An 18,944-nucleotide genomic window follows, 5' to 3' on the forward strand; every position below is an offset into this window, starting at 1 on the left:
CAGCCCCACGGTTGGAGCCAGGAATGCGACTGCAAGCTAGGAATGAGGAGGGTGGGTCTTGGGACCTGGGCAGACCCAGAGAGGGCTAGGAGCTTCCTGACTTCTTGTCCCTCCCTGGGCTGTCCCACTAGCCTCCAAGAGCCCCTTTTCAGGATTCTAGAGGGACATTTGAGGGTTCTGTAGGAGAGAGGAGTCCTTGGGTGGCGCAAATGGTTAAGCACTCAGCTGCTAGCCAAAAGGTTGGAGGTTCAAACACACCTGAGGTGCCTCGGAAGAAAGGCCTGCCAATCTGCACCCAAAAGGTCGCAGCCTTGAAGACTCTTTGGAGCAGTTCTACTGTACACACATGGAATTGTCATGAGTCGGAACTGACTTGATGGTAATGGGTTGTTTTTTGTTTTTCGATTCTGGTAGAAGCAGGAATGCTTTTTGGCCCTCCTGGGGCTTTTTACAAAGGGAGGAGTTATGTTGGTTAATTTGGCCATCTGAAAGGCCAGACCCCTGGTTCTTCTCATAATCTTTGAGGTGGGGCTTGGTGAGAGGGGGTCTCCCAGCCTGAAAGTCCCCAAAGCCCAAATTACTCACAAGTGGGCAGCCGAAGGCATGCTAGTTCTCCTGGGCTTTCTTTCTGGATTGAATCTTCAGGTCTGATGTCTAGTGGTCTTCCTGGAAGAAGGGACTGTTACTCATTAGCTATGTGACCTTGAGCCAAGTTATTTATTTTTCTCTGAGCCCTCATTTGTACATTAGGGGCAAAATTACTCACCTAGAATTAAATGATACAATGTAATGATCTAACATGTGCAAAGCATCAAAGTATAGTGCCTAGCAAAAATTCAGTCTTGCTCCATAAATGTGGTGATTGTTACTAAGCGGGGGAGGTTTGGAAAGCAGAGGTGTAAATGAGTTTCCATGTACCAGCGAATGAGAGGCATCGGGAATCTCATACCATGCACCCTAACTGTAAGAATTTTCTAGCATCCTGGAACCCTTCTTGGTTACTTTAATATCACAGCCTGTTAACCTCTCATCACTGAGCAAGAGCTTTCCGGTGGAAAGATCCTGGACCAGCACCCTTAGGGACTGGAGGTGGTACTTGGGGGGTAGGTCGGTTAGGAACCAGGAAGGGGCCACAGCTAGCTGATTGGGTGGGACTAATTTCACCTAAGAAGCTGCACCAACCCCCAGGAGCCCAAGGTCACTGGGCGGAGCTCCTGGGAGGGGCGATGGGCTGGCTTTGTATAATATCACTAAGGACGGGGTTTGGGGTGAGGCGGAGCCAGCCCAGTCCTTCCCCTCCTAAGCCATGGAGGTAGGGCCTGGGACTCGGGGCACGTGCCCGGATGTACCCAGCCTTGGCAGAGGGAGCCTTTTCTTCTTGGCAGCCTCTCAGCAGTACCCGCCCCCCCGCCCCGGGCCTGCCTCCTCCCTGTCTCCTCTGTCCTTTCTGCTCCTCAAAGAGCCTAGGAACCGCTGAGCTCAGCAATTCCCGGAGCCCTGGGCTCGGGCTCGCGGCCTTTGTCGCGCCGTTGCCGCCGCGGGCTCCGAGCGGGCGGGGTGGGGGCGGTCCTCGGCCGCCGGCGGGTCCCTCAGCCCCGGGCGCGCTCTTCTCTGGGGGTGGTGACGGGTTCCCGCTTCAGACCAGATCCCAATTGTGAGCAGAGGAAGCACAGCGGCCTCGTCGCCCGTGCCAGATCCTGCCTCTGAAAAGCGCTCGGCCTTTTCCCTTAATCTCGCGCCCGCGCTCGCCCGCCGCTCGGCCTGCGGGTTGCCAAGTGGCAAATAGACCCGGCTCTGTTCTGGGGGATTCCGGGGGCCTTCTGAGCCGCGCCGTCCGGCCTGGCGGCCCTCCCTCCCTGCGGAGCCTTGGGAAGGGCTGCAGCTCCGAAGGCTCGTTGGTGGGGTGGTCGGGGGTGGGTAAGGGGTTTTCAGATGAGCTGCCCGGTATTCAAAAAGGCTCTGGCAGAAATGCCACTGATTGCTTGGTCCCCAAAATTTTATTTGGAGAAACAGGTGGCCAGCTTCGGGCCATAGCTAGCCAATTTGATGATTATTATTACGTTTTTCATATTGCATTAAAGTATAATTTCTCTTGATTACTGAGTTTTTTGGTGCCTCCTTTTACATTTTGTGCCTGAGGCGAGTGCCTCGCTTTCCTCACCCTCCTGCACCTGGTCCGCAGCCCCTAGGTTAGCAGTTGAGTTGGAAGACCCTAGAAACTGAAGACTGACAGACGTTGAGATTCCATTACTGACCCCATCCCTTGAGTGGCTCCCATTCCTGCTGCCTTGCCTGCTGATCTCATGGGAAGCTTCCCTCTTCCCCTCATCTGGGGTGGGGCAGGGCTGGCTGAGTGCCACTCAGAGGGCAGCCCACAGGAGAGGAGGCCCCTGCAGGGGAGATGGTAGGGTTCTTAGAAAGTTAAAACTGGGAGAGACCTGGAAGGTGACCTAGATAACCCTAGAGGAAGCAGAGACTCATAAGCCACAGCCTCTTGCCCCCTGGCTGGAGCTACTCCCCTAGCTGGGGGGCATGTGTTTGAATTCTCCCTGAGGCAGAGTGTGGTGAGGAGGAAACCCCAGGGTGACTGAAACACAGTGTCTCCCCCGACTGGACTGTGAGCCCTGGAAGGCAGGGGCCATGCCTCATCCCCTGAGTGGCGCACAGCAGGCCCTCAGACCCTGTGGTGTATAAGCATGAGCGGACCTGGTGGGAATCTTTTCCCAAGGACCTCCCAGGCTTTACTGGTGGTGCTATGGGAGGAAGTTTACTTATCGATTTGGGGGTTGGGAGCTTCCTGGGTAGGAGGCAGCCTTTAGGGTTACTCAGAGCAGGATTGAAGCCCAGCTTCACTGCCAATTTCACTGTGTTTGCTAGGTATGTGACATCCACTTCAAGCTTCAGCATTCCTCTCTAGAAAATGGGGATTGAAATCCCTAGCTCGTTGTGTTGTTAGCTGCCATCATGTTGGCCACAACAGGACCATTGTGATCCATAGGGCTGATTTTCAGAAGTAGATTACCAGGCCTTTCTTCCTAGTGCATCTTACTCTAGGAGCTCTCTTGAAACCTGGTCAGCATCATAGCAAAACACAAAGCCTCTACTGACAGACGGGCGGTGGCTGCGCGCGAGGTTGGCTGAGAATTGAACCTGAGTCTTTTGCTCGGAAGGTGAGAATTTTACCACTGAGCCATCACGGCCCACCCCTAGCTCACAGGATCACTTAAATGAGGTCATCTGTGGCAGTACCTGGCTCCGTGCTAGCACGTGGAAGGCATCTGTGAAATGGTAATTCCCTCGGCTTCCATCTCCAGTTGTTCTTTCAGTCCCGTTGCTGGGATTAGCACTGTCTCCCTCATCCAGGCCATTTGCTTTGGGAATTGGTGACTCATGCAGGATCCGTGTCCTCTGTCTCCCAGCTGGTACCCTTTTCTCTGGGTGACACTGCCCACCCACTTGCACCCTGGCAAAGTAGCCTGGTGCTTAGGATGGGCCAGTGTGGAGCTGGCTGGCTGGCTGTCTGGGCCAATGGAGTATCCCAGGATAAATGTCCAACGGGCCCCAAAATTCCTGGACCCTAAAATCCCAGGATTCCCCCTTCATGCCCGCTGCTCTCCTGCCTACTCTCGTTCCTGCAGGTGGGCTCTCCGGGTGGTGTGGGGGCTGGATGCTGAAGGAGAAATTGCCCCTCCATTGAAGGGCTCTGACAGGCAGGGCTGCTGCTCCCCCTCCCTTGCCCCTGGCTGTCTCCAGGGATCCTGATTTGATTTCCTCCAATCACCAGCATTGCCATCTGCCTGGGATAATTAAATGGTATTTGAATTGGATCCAGAAATCACATTGCAAACAGCCACGTGTTAGAGAGGTGTCTTCAAGAGCTGGTGCTAGCCAGCAGAGCCGGAGGGTGCTGCCCAGGCCAGGCCCTCGGTTCACCTGGGAACTCCTGGGCGGGAAGTGTTTGGTCCTGGGTCCTGCAGACCCAGGGACAGAGCCAGCACAGAGGGCCAGAGCTCCACAGTCCTGCCTGGTGCTTCGTGTGCAATGCCACATCTCTCTCCTTCTGGGGCTGCTGTCTGCTCTCCCTCTCCCTTTGGATATGGGACGTTCTTTCCCCTTGGCACTCTGAGCCCTGCTTGTTCGTGACCATGTAATGTAAGAGCATTGAAGAAGCAGCGCACACAGACTACCTGAGTTCAAACCCCGGTTCTGCCGCTTGCTGTCTTTGTGACTAGCTGAGGACCATCTCGGCTTCTTCATCTACAAAATGGGAACAGTAGTTCTAATCTCATAGGGCTGTCGTGAGGATCAAAAGAGTTAATATTTGTCAAGTGCCTAGACACTGCCTGATGGCAGTGAGTGCCAAGTATGGTCATTGTTGGTAGCTGAGGTGGAAGCCGTACTGCGCCTGATATCTTACAGGTTTCAGGTCTGGAGGTCCAGGGAATTGGTGACAAGCAGGAATTGGCTGCTCCCTTCCCAGTCAGAAACCAGTTCAGGCAGGAGACTGAGACACTGAGTTCTCATTTCACCTTGGCCCAAAACAGCTGTGTAAGGGTGTGACCTCCTCGGGCTTCCTTTCCCGCCAACTTCAATGAGGGAGAGCTGCTGACATGTGAAGAACAGTTCACGCCTGAGGAGAAATACTTCTGAGGGAAGCCCAGACTACCATCCACAGCTTCCCAGGTGTGAAGTGGGTCTGCTTAGCCCCCCATCCAAGAACTACCCCCCACCCAGTCCCCTTTAAACACCTCAGAGCCAAGCACAGGCAACAGGCTCAGGTGAGTACCTCATCCGGCCTGCAGCTCTGTGTGAGCCTTGGGGAGCTGGGCAGCCTGGGTCAGAGACAGAATGGCGGCTCTGAGGCCCTGGATGGGTGCTGGCCTGGCTCCTCAAACTCTTTTCTTCTCTTGGTAAATGTTGGTGTAGGGAGAGGGAGCCTGACAAGCAGCCCATTGTGAGTACCCGGCGGACGAGGCTGGCTTGCGTGAGTTCATGGGCATTAGAGTCTGACCTGCCCCGGTTTTACTTTAGGTTTAGGGGTGCTTTCTGGCAATCGCTACAAACACGCACTCACTGGCTCATGCTTGGTTGCCATGGGGACCTCACTATGGTGATGGCTGCTTAGAAAAGGAGGGAGGGGTGACTGGATGGAGACAGCTCTGTCTATGGCTGTCTCCCCACTCAGCCCTGATGTCACTTGTCCTCCTATTTATAGGAGCCACCAGGCTCTGAGATGGCAGTGTGGCTGGCCTGGTGTTCCTTCTAGAGGCCCCAGCCCTTCATAGGGCTCTTTTGACTTTCGCTGGTCCGCCAGGACTGTGCTTGGTCTGGCCCCTTAGGCTCCTAGAGAGGAACCAGAGCTGGCGCCTGAGAATGTTCCACCAGACTCTGGCCTCTCTGCTAAAGGACCACTGCAGCCCCCACAGGCCTTGGCAGACAGAGGCTCTAGTTTTGCCTAGAGCTCAGCCCTGGCTCTAGGGGGATGGGGGCCAGGCCTCTGGGGCAGTCCAGTTCTTCCCACTCAGCTCCGAGCTTTGTCTCCCCAGAAATCGGCAGTCTGCCTTCTCTGCCGTGCTCTTGGAGACAATGATTTCTAGGGTTCCCAGTCCAATCCTGGCTCTGCCACTTTCCATTATAAAACCCTGGGCAGGTCATTTAAACTCTCTCAGCCTCCACATCTGTAAAATCTGGTGAATAATACTTACATCATGGGTTTATAGTGAAAAATACATGAATTAAGTTATGTAAAATACTTTTTAACACAACTCTGATATATACGGAGTATTCAATAAATGTTAGCAACTCTTGTTTTGGGTGGTGTTGAATTATTACTACTGAAGCTGGCCTTGTCCTCTGGGGCCTCCTAAGCTTGCCTCCTGCTTTAGCTTACGGGGGCTGGAGAGGGCTTGGGAGAAGTGGAAGTTCATGGGCCCAGTGTGAGGGAGGGCTGCCCGTAGCAGCCCCTCCAGCTGGGCCTGACCCAGGGCTCTCCCCGTCCTGGGCAGGATCCGGCCCCAGCTTTCAAAGGAGAAGATTGAGGGCTGTCATATCTGCACGTCCGTCACCCCGGGGGAGCCCCAGGTCCTGCTGGGGAAGGACAAGGCCTTCACCTACGACTTCGTCTTCGATTTGGATACCTGGCAGGAACAGATCTATTCAACCTGTGTAAACAAGCTCATTGAGGGCTGCTTCGAGGGCTACAATGCCACAGTGTTGGCCTACGGGCAGGTAAGGACCCCTCCCACCACTGGCCACTCCAACCTTGATCTGCCCCCACCTGATGGGGGAGGCAGCTCAGGGTTGGAGCAGTTCAGGCACAGCTGCACAGAAGTTTCGTCAGTCTTCCAGGAGCTGCAGTGCTGCCGGGCTGTAAATCAGTGAAGTGTTGCAGGTGGTGTGGCTGAGCCACGGCCTGAGTGGGAACCCCAGTGTTCAGGAGGTAGACAGATGAGGGGATTCTGCCCCAGGTCCAGGGCTTGCTGGTGCCCCCAGGGGATGCTGGGGAACACCCTCCTTGCATTCTTGTCCAAACAGACGGGGGCCGGGAAGACGTACACTATGGGCACTGGCTTTGACATGGCGACGTCGGAGGACGAGCAGGGCATCATCCCGAGGGCCATCTCACACCTCTTCACGGGCATCGCCGAGCGCAAGCGGCGGGCACAGGAGCAAGGCGTGGCTGGGCCTGAGTTCAAAGTCAGCGCTCAGTTCCTAGAGGTACTGGGGCCTTGTAGGGTGGGCAGGAAGGAGACGTAGGAGACAACAAGATCGTGGAAGCTGGGCCTGCGTCTCTGAGTGGACCTTGGGGACCCTGGGCAGAAACAGGATGGCAGCTCTGAGGCCCCTCGGCTCTGTGGGTAGGTGCCTCTGGACCCTGGATGGGCACTGGCCTGGCCCCTCTCCAGGCAGTGTAATGAACCTAGGGAGCCATAGGGGCATCTGTAGGTGATGAGTTCCCCACTGCTGGAAGTATTCAAGTGAAGGCTAGAGGACTGCATGGTGACATATTCTGAAAGGCTTTCCTGTATCTGATGGGGTTTGAGTCAATGACATATACAATATCTTCAAACCCTGACTGATTCTGGGATTGTCAGCTCTAATGCTTATTACGTATGTGACCTGGGACAAGTCATTTCACCACTCAGCCTTGGTTGCCCCATCAGCAAAATGAGGGTGGTAATATCTGTTTCCCCTGGGGTTTTGTGAGGCTTACATGGAAGCAGACCTGGTACACAGTGAGAACTCTGGTTCTTGCCCTTCCTCTGGCCTTCGCCGAGTCCCTCCTCAGCCTCAGAGCTGTCTGCCCCGTCCTTTCTGGCTGAAGCACTTTCTGGCCCTCTGAGTCTTCCGTGACCCTGGACAGAAGGTCCTTCTCTGCAGCTGGCCCTGCCTGTCTCTGAGAGGTTGCCAGTGTGCCAAAGCCCAGAATCATGATGGCCAGAGGCTTTTTGGGTAGAAGAGGGGGTCTTTGGGCTCTCTGACGTTTGGGCCTATACTGAGCTGCAGCTCAGTAAGCCCAGAAGTAGGAGCGCCCTCTTGTAAAGGGGCCCTCTCAGAGGGGCTTCTTGGAAAGCAGGTGGGCCCGGAACGTTTCCCTCGAGACTCTGCCTTGCCCAGGTCCTCCTCTGGTTCTCAGCATCCAAAACCACAACCTAAGAACCCCAGCCCTGGGGCATTTGCTGAGTTTGGAACTATGCTGGGCTGTTACTCCTCTCACCCCTAAACCTGCTGCTCTGATGGTGTCCAGGTTGCCCTTTGCCTGTCTCTGAGGGAGGGATGTGGCCTCAGCCGTCTCCAGGCCACCCTGCCCCACCCCTTCCCTACTGCCCACATTTATCTTCTCCTGGGCATTATTTAGACTTGAGAGGCTTCCTTTGTCCTTCCGGACTTTTGGTTCTGATAAACTGACTGTCCATGTGTGTGTGTGTGCGTGTGTGCATGCGTGCATGTGTGTGTGTGCCTGTGCGTGTGTGTGCGCACACTTGCGTATGCAAGCTTGTGTGTCTTACTGCTTGTATATCTATAAGCTTTTCTCATCTCTTTGTTTTCTTCCCTTCTCCATCCTGTTGCCATGGAGATCCCCAAAGAGAAGGCCAGTTCTTGCCAAAGGGCAAACCACAAAGGGTTAAATGATGCAGTGTGTCTATCCCAACACAGACAGACAGACACTATGGCACCCACTTCGGCCCCAGTCCTTTCCTTTTCCTTTTCCCCTTCCTGTGGGATATTTCTGTTCCTTTAAGGCCATCAAAGCCTTGGATGTCCGAGGGCTAGAGTCCCCCTGGGCCAGAATTCTATTGGCTGCTGCCTCATCCCTTTTCCAGCTCCCCAGCCCCAGCTCACTGCGGTGAGCAGCCCAGCTGTCCAACGGATGAAGCTTACCTTGCCAGTGATTCTAAAGCAGGAATCTCTACAGCGGAAATCATCTGAAATGGGGTGACTGCTCCCGGCCAGGCCACCTCCCCACAATGCTCTTGCCAGGCTTTTCCCAGGAGGCCGGGCTATGATGGCACACTCTCCATGCCCGCCTCCCCTCTGAGCACAGGGCAAGGCACACAGACAGTTCCTCCCACCCTAGGGAGGTTGTCGTATCTGCAACCCCAGGGACCATCTGATCAGGGCACTGTTCCGTGGTCCCTGCTAAGCTCTGCCTTTGCCGCCTTCATCCGGAACCATCCCCCACCCCTCTGTCCCAGCCTGGTAAGACAATAGGACCTGCTCAAATCATGGCCACACCTTCCTCCTCTCCTCCATCTAGGGCTCAAGTCTCGTGGTCCTCTTTGGGTCCTTTACCTTCCACTGGGACTGGCAGCCCCTGAATGCTAGTTGCACGGGGCATGGAGGGCAGCGTGCAGGCTCAGGCTAGCGCTGCTCAGGGCCCAGTTGCCCTCCCACCCTTGTGCAGGAGAAAGATCATGGAATTAAGAAGCCAGGAGAAAAAAACTTTTGCAGCCATTAAGGAAGATGATTATAACAAGGGTGTAGCAATGTGTGAATACGTTGTAATGTTAAACTTACGACTCTACACATGGAGTTGGAGTCCGTGGGTGGCACAAATGGTTAAGCGCTTGACTACTAACCAAAAGGTTGAGGGTTCAAACCCACCTAGAGGTGCCTCGAAAGACAGGCCTGGGAATCTGCTTCTGATAGGTCACAGGCTTGAAAACACTATGGAGCACACATGGGGTCGCTGTGAGTCAGAATCAACATGACAGCAACTAACAACAACATATGTGGTATTATCTCCAAGTAATATTGTTAAATGGAAACAAGCAAGGTGCAAAACAGTATACAGTAGGTTACAGTTTTTACAGAAAGGCAAGTGTATCGGCAAAGGAAAAAAAGAAGCCAGAGGGGACCTGGATTGGATGAGCTAACCTCCCAGGGCCTCGGTTTGCACGTCTGCAAAGTGGAGGTGGTTATAAGCATGATAAGCACGAGAAAGCCCCTTGCCATACATGCTGTGTGCCGTTCAAACACAGCAGCCATTTTCTCCCTGGCACAGCTCTACAATGAGGAGATCCTTGACCTGTTTGATAGCACCCGCGACCCTGATGCCCGCCACCGCAGGTCCAACATCAAGATCCATGAGGACGCCAATGGCGGCATCTATACCACAGGTGTCACTTCTCGCCTCATCAGCTCCCAGGAGGAGGTGAGCATCCCAGGGCAGGTGTGGGGCATCCCGGGAAGGGCAGGGCTGGCATCATGCATCCATGTACTGAGTCGTTGCTCCTCCTGCCTCCCCAGCTGATCCAGTGCCTGAAGCAGGGAGCGCTGTCACGCACCACAGCCAGCACCCAGATGAACGTGCAAAGCTCCCGCTCCCACGCCATCTTCACCATCCACCTGTGCCAGATGCGTGTGTGCGCCCAGCCCAATCTGGTGAGCAGCCCATGGGGCCAGGAGCAGGTGTGTTGCAGGGGTGTCCCAGGGAGGGCAGGACGAGGAGCCATGCATCCGGATCTAGGAAACCTGAATTTGGGGCTCACTCTGCCACTTGTTGGCTTTTCTTTTTATTCTCCTTGAACCTCAGGTTCCTCTTCTATACAAGGGGGTTATGATACCTCTCTTGTTATGAGATTTAAATGAGAATCTGCATATGCAAGTTCTGTGTAAAGTGCCAGGCCCTTGGCAGCCCTGCCCTGACTCCCTGCCTAGAGTCTCCCTGGACAGCTCTACTGTGGGCGGTGGGCTGTGAGCAGCAGAGCAGCAAGATAGGGCAAGGGCTGGGCAGTCAGCGGCTGGCTTCTGCTGCAGGTGAACGAGGCAGTTGCTGGGCTTCCTGAGGGCACGACTCCTGCCAGCGAGTACGAGACCCTCACTGCTAAGTTTCACTTTGTGGACCTGGCTGGCTCCGAGCGGCTGAAGCGGACAGGGGCCACCGGCGAGCGGGCCAAGGAAGGCATCTCCATCAATTGCGGCCTGGTAGGGACTTGGTGGTCACCAGCCCCAGCAGCCTGTACAGCTTAGTCAGTCTCAGACCTTCCCACAGCCCTGTGACCCACGGCTGCCCATTCCTCCTTGGGCCTCTTGCCAGCTGCTGTTCAGAGCACCCAAACGTCACTACCATTGGACCTTTGACCCTTCATCTTCAGCCCTCACCCCTGCCCCCATCTTCCTGACTTCACCAAGCTTATCACATCTTCCCATAAACCCTCCCAGGGAGCCCAAGGGCTGCTGAGGTCAGTGAGTCAGGTACAGACTACTTGAGGAATGTCTTGTCCCTGCTCCACCCCCATCCCCACCCCCACGCTGAGTGCCTTTTGAGTGCCTGGGTCTGTCTCCACAGCTGGCCCTGGGCAACGTGATCAGCGCCTTGGGGGACCAGAGCAAGAAGGTGGTGCACGTGCCCTACAGGGACTCCAAGCTCACTCGGCTCCTCCAGGACTCACTAGGGGGCAACAGGTACCTGACGACCCGCCCAGTGAAGGGCAGGGGAGGTGGGAGACTCAGGCATACTCGTGTGAGGGTTTGGAGACTTGCCTCCTCCAGGCTGCAGGCTTGGGAGGTGAGAACCTTGAGGTGTTCCATGACCTTACACTGGTTGCAGTCAGACCCAGTTTCCTCATCTGCACAGCAGAGAGAGATAATGCTGAAGGAGGTGACACAGCCCATGTGACAGCATAGGTGGGAAACGCTAGAAAAATACGGGGCTGCAGCGCATTCCCGTCCCTGAGCAGAAGGCTCTGGAGATTCTGCATCACAGCCTCCCAACCTTGTTAGCCGCAGCCACTGTAGGAATACACCCACTATATAGGGAATAGAACCCTTGGCCGTGTGCTCCAGATCCCCACATCCCAGGTTCCGCCACTGTGAATGCCCAGCTCCTTGACAGTGTGGGGGTGGGGGTGGGAGCTAGAGCTCTGCTCTGAGGCAGTGCTGCTGGGTGGGGGCTGAGTGTGCCACCCTCCACTCCTCCTTGGCCTCACCCCCAGCCAGACCATCATGATCGCCTGCGTGAGCCCCTCAGACAGGGACTTTATGGAGACGCTCAACACGCTCAAATACGCCAACCGGGCCCGCAACATCAAGAACAAGGTGGTGGTGAACCAGGACAAGACCAGCCAACAGATTAGCGCGCTGCGGGCTGAGATCGCTCGCTTGCAGATGGAACTGATGGAGTACAAGGCGGTGAGCTCCTCCCAGGCACGGGGGGCTGTGACACGGGCAGGGTACCGCCCAGCACTCCTGAGTCCAGCCAGGGCCCTGCATACACATTATGCCTTAGTTCACCAGTATCCTTCCCACTGCGCCCTCACCTGCGTGTCCGTTCCTCACACACCCGCCGAGCACTGCTGCGTGCCAGCCCTCACCTGCGTGTCCGTTCCTCACACACCTGCCGAGCACTGCTGTGTGCCAGCCCTCACCTGCGTGTCCGTTCCTCATACACCCGCCGAGCACTGCTGTGTGCCAGCTAGGCCCTGAGAGTTAGCGGGGCCCACCCGGGTGAGTCTGGCCCAGCTAGGCCCTGAGAGTTAGCGGGGCCCACCCGGGTGAGTCTGGCCCAGCTAGGCCCTGAGAGTTAGCGGGGCCCACCCGGGTGAGTCTGGCCCAGCTAGGCCCTGAGAGTTAGCGGGGCCGACCCGGGTGAGTCTGGCAGAGCTAGGCCCTGAGAGTTAGCGGGGCCCACCCGGGTGAGTCTGGCCCAGCTAGGCCCTGAGAGTTAGCGGGGCCCACCCGGGTGAGTCTGGCCCAGCTAGGCCGAGAGTTAGCGGGGCCCACCCGGGTGAGTCTGGCCCAACTAGGCCCTGAGAGTTAGCGGGGCCCACCCGGGTGAGTCTGGCCCAGCTAGGCCGAGAGTTAGCGGGGCCCACCCGGGTGAGTCTGGCCCAACTAGGCCCTGAGAGTTAGCGGGGCCCACCCGGGTGAGTCTGGCCCAGCTAGGCCCTGAGAGTTAGCGGGGCCCACCCGGGTGAGTCTGGCCCAGCTAGGCCCTGAGAGTTAGCGGGGCCCACCCGGGTGAGTCTGGCCCAACTAGGCCCTGAGAGTTAGCGGGGCCCACCCGGGTGAGTCTGGCCCAGCTAGGCCCTGAGAGTTAGCGGGGCCCACCCGGGTGAGTCTGGCCCAGCTAGGCCCTGAGAGTTAGCGGGGCCCACCCGGGTGAGTCTGGCCCAGCTAGGCCGAGAGTTAGCGGGGCCCACCCGGGTGAGTCTGGCCCAACTAGGCCCTGAGAGTTAGCGGGGCCCACCCGGGTGAGTCTGGCCCAGCTAGGCCGAGAGTTAGCGGGGCCCACCCGGGTGAGTCTGGCCCAACTAGGCCCTGAGAGTTAGCGGGGCCCACCCGGGTGAGTCTGGCCCAGCTAGGCCCTGAGAGTTAGCGGGGCCCACCCGGGTGAGTCTGGCCCAGCTAGGCCCTGAGAGTTAGCGGGGCCTACCCGGGTGAGTCTGGCCCAGCTAGGCCCTGAGAGTTAGCGGGGCCCACCCGGGTGAGTCTGGCCCAGCTAGGCCCTGAGAGTTAGCGGGGCCCACCCGGGTGAGTCTGGCCCAGCTAGGCCGAGAGTTAGCGGGGCCCACCCGGGTGAGTCTGGCCCAGCTAGGCCCTGAGAGTTAGCGGGGCCCACCTGGGTGAGTCTGGCCCAGCTAGGCCGAGAGTTAGCGGGGCCCACCCGGGTGAGTCTGGCCCAGCTAGGCCCTGAGAGTTAGCGGGGCCCAACCGGGTGAGTCTGGCCCAGCTAGGCCCTGAGAGTTAGCGGGGCCCACCCGGGTGAGTCTGGCCCAGCTAGGCCCTGAGAGTTAGCGGGGCCCACCCGGGTGAGTCTGGCCCAGCTAGGCCCTGAGAGTTAGCGGGGCCCACCCGGGTGAGTCTGGCCCAGCTAGGCCCTGAGAGTTAGCGGGGCCCACCCGGGTGAGTCTGGCCCAGCTAGGCCGAGAGTTAGCGGGGCCCACCCGGGTGAGTCTGGCCCAGCTAGGCCCTGAGAGTTAGCGGGGCCCACCTGGGTGAGTCTGGCCCAGCTAGGCCGAGAGTTAGCGGGGCCCACCCGGGTGAGTCTGGCCCAGCTAGGCCCTGAGAGTTAGCGGGGCCCACCCGGGTGAGTCTGGCCCAGCTAGGCCCTGAGAGTTAGCGGGGCCCACCCGGGTGAGTCTGGCCCAACTAGGCCCTGAGAGTTAGCGGGGCCCACCCGGGTGAGTCTGGCCCAGCTAGGCCCTGAGAGTTAGCGGGGCCCACCCGGGTGAGTCTGGCCCAGCTAGGCCCTGAGAGTTAGCGGGGCCCACCCGGGTGAGTCTGGCCCAGCTAGGCCGAGAGTTAGCGGGGCCCACCCGGGTGAGTCTGGCCCAACTAGGCCCTGAGAGTTAGCGGGGCCCACCCGGGTGAGTCTGGCCCAGCTAGGCCGAGAGTTAGCGGGGCCCACCCGGGTGAGTCTGGCCCAACTAGGCCCTGAGAGTTAGCGGGGCCCACCCGGGTGAGTCTGGCCCAGCTAGGCCCTGAGAGTTAGCGGGGCCCACCCGGGTGAGTCTGGCCCAGCTAGGCCCTGAGAGTTAGCGGGGCCCACCCGGGTGAGTCTGGCCCAACTAGGCCCTGAGAGTTAGCGGGGCCTGGGTGAGTCTGGCCCAGCTAGGCCCTGAGAGTTAGCGGGGCCCACCCGGGTGAGTCTGGCCCAGCTAGGCCCTGAGAGTTAGCGGGGCCCACCTGGGTGAGTCTGGCCCAGCTAGGCCGAGAGTTAGCGGGGCCCACCCGGGTGAGTCTGGCCCAACTAGGCCCTGAGAGTTAGCGGGGCCCACCCGGGTGAGTCTGGCCCAGCTAGGCCATGAGAGTTAGCGGGGCCCACCCGGGTGAGTCTGGCCCAGCTAGGCCGAGAGTTAGCGGGGCCCACCCGGGTGAGTCTGGCCCAGCTAGGCCCTGAGAGTTAGCGGGGCCTACCCGGGTGAGTCTGGCCCAGCTAGGCCCTGAGAGTTAGCGGGGCCCACCCGGGTGAGTCTGGCCCAGCTAGGCCCTGAGAGTTAGCGGGGCCCACCCGGGTGAGTCTGGCCCAGCTAGGCCCTGAGAGTTAGCGGGGCCCACCCGGGTGAGTCTGGCCCAGCTAGGCCGAGAGTTAGCGGGGCCCACCCGGGTGAGTCTGGCCCAGCTAGGCCCTGAGAGTTAGCGGGGCCCACCCGGGTGAGTCTGGCCCAGCTAGGCCCTGAGAGTTAGCGGGGCCCACCTGGGTGAGTCTGGCCCAGCTAGGCCGAGAGTTAGCGGGGCCAACCTGGGTGAGTCTGGCCCAGCTAGGCCGAGAGTTAGCGGGGCCAACCTGGGTGAGTCTGGCCCAGCTAGGCCCTGAGAGTTAGCGGGGCCCACCCGGGTGAGTCTGGCCCAGCTAGGCCCTGAGAGTTAGCGGGGCCCACCCGGGTGAGTCTGGCCCAGCTAGGCCCTGAGAGTTAGCGGGGCCCACCCGGGTGAGTCTGGCCCAGCTAGGCCCTGAGAGTTAGCGGGGCCCACCCGGGTGAGTCTGGCCCAGCTAGGCCGAGAGTTAGCGGGGCCCACCCGGGTGAGTCTGGCCCAGCTAGGCCCTGAGAGTTAGCGGGGCCCACCTGGGTGAGTCTGGCCCAGCTAGGCCGAGAGTTAGCGGGGCCCACCCGGGTGAGTCTGGCCCAGCTAGGCCCTGAGAGTTAGCGGGGCCCAACCGGGTGAGTCTGGCCCAGCTAGGCCCTGAGAGTTAGCGGGGCTCACCCGGGTGAGTCTGGCCCAGCTAGGCCCTGAGAGTTAGCGGGGCCCACCCGGGTGAGTCTGGCCCAGCTAGGCCCTGAGAGTTAGCGGGGCCCACCCGGGTGAGTCTGGCCCAGCTAGGCCCTGAGAGTTAGCGGGGCCCACCTGGGTGAGTCTGGCCCAGCTAGGCCGAGAGTTAGCGGGGCCCACCCGGGTGAGTCTGGCCCAGCTAGGCCCTGAGAGTTAGTGGGGCCCACCCGGGTGAGTCTGGCCCAGCTAGGCCCTGAGAGTTAGCGGGGCCCACCCGGGTGAGTCTGGCCCAGCTAGGCCCTGAGAGTTAGCGGGGCCCACCCGGGTGAGTCTGGCCCAGCTAGGCCGAGAGTTAGCGGGGCCCACCCGGGTGAGTCTGGCCCAGCTAGGCCGAGAGTTAGCGGGGCCCACCCGGGTGAGTCTGGCCCAGCTAGGCCCTGAGAGTTAGCGGGGCCCACCCGGGTGAGTCTGGCCCAGCTAGGCCCTGAGAGTTAGCGGGGCCCACCCGGGTGAGTCTGGCCCAGCTAGGCCGAGAGTTAGCGGGGCCCACCCGGGTGAGTCTGGCCCAACTAGGCCCTGAGAGTTAGCGGGGCCCACCCGGGTGAGTCTGGCCCAGCTAGGCCGAGAGTTAGCGGGGCCCACCCGGGTGAGTCTGGCCCAACTAGGCCCTGAGAGTTAGCGGGGCCCACCCGGGTGAGTCTGGCCCAGCTAGGCCCTGAGAGTTAGCGGGGCCCACCCGGGTGAGTCTGGCCCAGCTAGGCCCTGAGAGTTAGCGGGGCCCACCCGGGTGAGTCTGGCCCAACTAGGCCCTGAGAGTTAGCGGGGCCCACCCGGGTGAGTCTGGCCCAGCTAGGCCCTGAGAGTTAGCGGGGCCCACCCGGGTGAGTCTGGCCCAGCTAGGCCCTGAGAGTTAGCGGGGCCCACCCGGGTGAGTCTGGCCCAGCTAGGCCGAGAGTTAGCGGGGCCCACCCGGGTGAGTCTGGCCCAACTAGGCCCTGAGAGTTAGCGGGGCCCACCCGGGTGAGTCTGGCCCAGCTAGGCCGAGAGTTAGCGGGGCCCACCCGGGTGAGTCTGGCCCAACTAGGCCCTGAGAGTTAGCGGGGCCCACCCGGGTGAGTCTGGCCCAGCTAGGCCCTGAGAGTTAGCGGGGCCCACCCGGGTGAGTCTGGCCCAGCTAGGCCCTGAGAGTTAGCGGGGCCTACCCGGGTGAGTCTGGCCCAGCTAGGCCCTGAGAGTTAGCGGGGCCCACCCGGGTGAGTCTGGCCCAGCTAGGCCCTGAGAGTTAGCGGGGCCCACCCGGGTGAGTCTGGCCCAGCTAGGCCGAGAGTTAGCGGGGCCCACCCGGGTGAGTCTGGCCCAGCTAGGCCCTGAGAGTTAGCGGGGCCCACCTGGGTGAGTCTGGCCCAGCTAGGCCGAGAGTTAGCGGGGCCCACCCGGGTGAGTCTGGCCCAGCTAGGCCCTGAGAGTTAGCGGGGCCCAACCGGGTGAGTCTGGCCCAGCTAGGCCCTGAGAGTTAGCGGGGCCCACCCGGGTGAGTCTGGCCCAGCTAGGCCCTGAGAGTTAGCGGGGCCCACCCGGGTGAGTCTGGCCCAGCTAGGCCCTGAGAGTTAGCGGGGCCCACCCGGGTGAGTCTGGCCCAGCTAGGCCCTGAGAGTTAGCGGGGCCCACCCGGGTGAGTCTGGCCCAGCTAGGCCGAGAGTTAGCGGGGCCCACCCGGGTGAGTCTGGCCCAGCTAGGCCCTGAGAGTTAGCGGGGCCCACCTGGGTGAGTCTGGCCCAGCTAGGCCGAGAGTTAGCGGGGCCCACCCGGGTGAGTCTGGCCCAGCTAGGCCCTGAGAGTTAGCGGGGCCCACCCGGGTGAGTCTGGCCCAGCTAGGCCCTGAGAGTTAGCGGGGCCCACCCGGGTGAGTCTGGCCCAACTAGGCCCTGAGAGTTAGCGGGGCCCACCCGGGTGAGTCTGGCCCAGCTAGGCCCTGAGAGTTAGCGGGGCCCACCCGGGTGAGTCTGGCCCAGCTAGGCCCTGAGAGTTAGCGGGGCCCACCCGGGTGAGTCTGGCCCAGCTAGGCCGAGAGTTAGCGGGGCCCACCCGGGTGAGTCTGGCCCAACTAGGCCCTGAGAGTTAGCGGGGCCCACCCGGGTGAGTCTGGCCCAGCTAGGCCGAGAGTTAGCGGGGCCCACCCGGGTGAGTCTGGCCCAACTAGGCCCTGAGAGTTAGCGGGGCCCACCCGGGTGAGTCTGGCCCAGCTAGGCCCTGAGAGTTAGCGGGGCCCACCCGGGTGAGTCTGGCCCAGCTAGGCCCTGAGAGTTAGCGGGGCCCACCCGGGTGAGTCTGGCCCAACTAGGCCCTGAGAGTTAGCGGGGCCTGGGTGAGTCTGGCCCAGCTAGGCCCTGAGAGTTAGCGGGGCCCACCCGGGTGAGTCTGGCCCAGCTAGGCCCTGAGAGTTAGCGGGGCCCACCTGGGTGAGTCTGGCCCAGCTAGGCCGAGAGTTAGCGGGGCCCACCCGGGTGAGTCTGGCCCAACTAGGCCCTGAGAGTTAGCGGGGCCCACCCGGGTGAGTCTGGCCCAGCTAGGCCATGAGAGTTAGCGGGGCCCACCCGGGTGAGTCTGGCCCAGCTAGGCCGAGAGTTAGCGGGGCCCACCCGGGTGAGTCTGGCCCAGCTAGGCCCTGAGAGTTAGCGGGGCCTACCCGGGTGAGTCTGGCCCAGCTAGGCCCTGAGAGTTAGCGGGGCCCACCCGGGTGAGTCTGGCCCAGCTAGGCCCTGAGAGTTAGCGGGGCCCACCCGGGTGAGTCTGGCCCAGCTAGGCCCTGAGAGTTAGCGGGGCCCACCCGGGTGAGTCTGGCCCAGCTAGGCCGAGAGTTAGCGGGGCCCACCCGGGTGAGTCTGGCCCAGCTAGGCCCTGAGAGTTAGCGGGGCCCACCCGGGTGAGTCTGGCCCAGCTAGGCCCTGAGAGTTAGCGGGGCCCACCTGGGTGAGTCTGGCCCAGCTAGGCCGAGAGTTAGCGGGGCCAACCTGGGTGAGTCTGGCCCAGCTAGGCCGAGAGTTAGCGGGGCCAACCTGGGTGAGTCTGGCCCAGCTAGGCCCTGAGAGTTAGCGGGGCCCACCCGGGTGAGTCTGGCCCAGCTAGGCCCTGAGAGTTAGCGGGGCCCACCCGGGTGAGTCTGGCCCAGCTAGGCCCTGAGAGTTAGCGGGGCCCACCCGGGTGAGTCTGGCCCAGCTAGGCCCTGAGAGTTAGCGGGGCCCACCCGGGTGAGTCTGGCCCAGCTAGGCCGAGAGTTAGCGGGGCCCACCCGGGTGAGTCTGGCCCAGCTAGGCCCTGAGAGTTAGCGGGGCCCACCCGGGTGAGTCTGGCCCAGCTAGGCCGAGAGTTAGCGGGGCCCACCCGGGTGAGTCTGGCCCAGCTAGGCCCTGAGAGTTAGCGGGGCCCAACCGGGTGAGTCTGGCCCAGCTAGGCCCTGAGAGTTAGCGGGGCTCACCCGGGTGAGTCTGGCCCAGCTAGGCCCTGAGAGTTAGCGGGGCCCACCCGGGTGAGTCTGGCCCAGCTAGGCCCTGAGAGTTAGCGGGGCCCACCCGGGTGAGTCTGGCCCAGCTAGGCCCTGAGAGTTAGCGGGGCCCACCTGGGTGAGTCTGGCCCAGCTAGGCCGAGAGTTAGCGGGGCCCACCCGGGTGAGTCTGGCCCAGCTAGGCCCTGAGAGTTAGTGGGGCCCACCCGGGTGAGTCTGGCCCAGCTAGGCCCTGAGAGTTAGCGGGGCCCACCCGGGTGAGTCTGGCCCAGCTAGGCCCTGAGAG

At 60.7% G+C, this 18,944-nt stretch overlaps 1 protein-coding gene across 9 annotated transcripts in view; it reads left to right on the plus strand.

Annotated features, from left to right (window-relative positions):
- The window catches only part of KIF21B (kinesin family member 21B), a 68,122-nt gene that overhangs the window by 9,290 nt on the left and 39,888 nt on the right, over positions 1 to 18,944 (plus strand). For 8 of the 9 annotated variants that reach the window (XM_064273418.1, XM_064273416.1, XM_064273417.1 and 5 more), the window contains exons 2-8: positions 6,006 to 6,228; positions 6,535 to 6,717; positions 9,506 to 9,655; positions 9,751 to 9,885; positions 10,261 to 10,428; positions 10,793 to 10,908; positions 11,439 to 11,634. In XM_064273418.1, coding sequence (XP_064129488.1) covers positions 6,006 to 6,228; positions 6,535 to 6,717; positions 9,506 to 9,655; positions 9,751 to 9,885; positions 10,261 to 10,428; positions 10,793 to 10,908; positions 11,439 to 11,634 — 1,171 coding nt within the window. The other variant, XM_064273424.1, reaches the window with a different exon arrangement.

Source organism: Loxodonta africana, chromosome 20 (genome assembly GCF_030014295.1).
Source record: "Loxodonta africana isolate mLoxAfr1 chromosome 20, mLoxAfr1.hap2, whole genome shotgun sequence".
Taxonomy (NCBI): domain Eukaryota; kingdom Metazoa; phylum Chordata; class Mammalia; order Proboscidea; family Elephantidae; genus Loxodonta; species Loxodonta africana.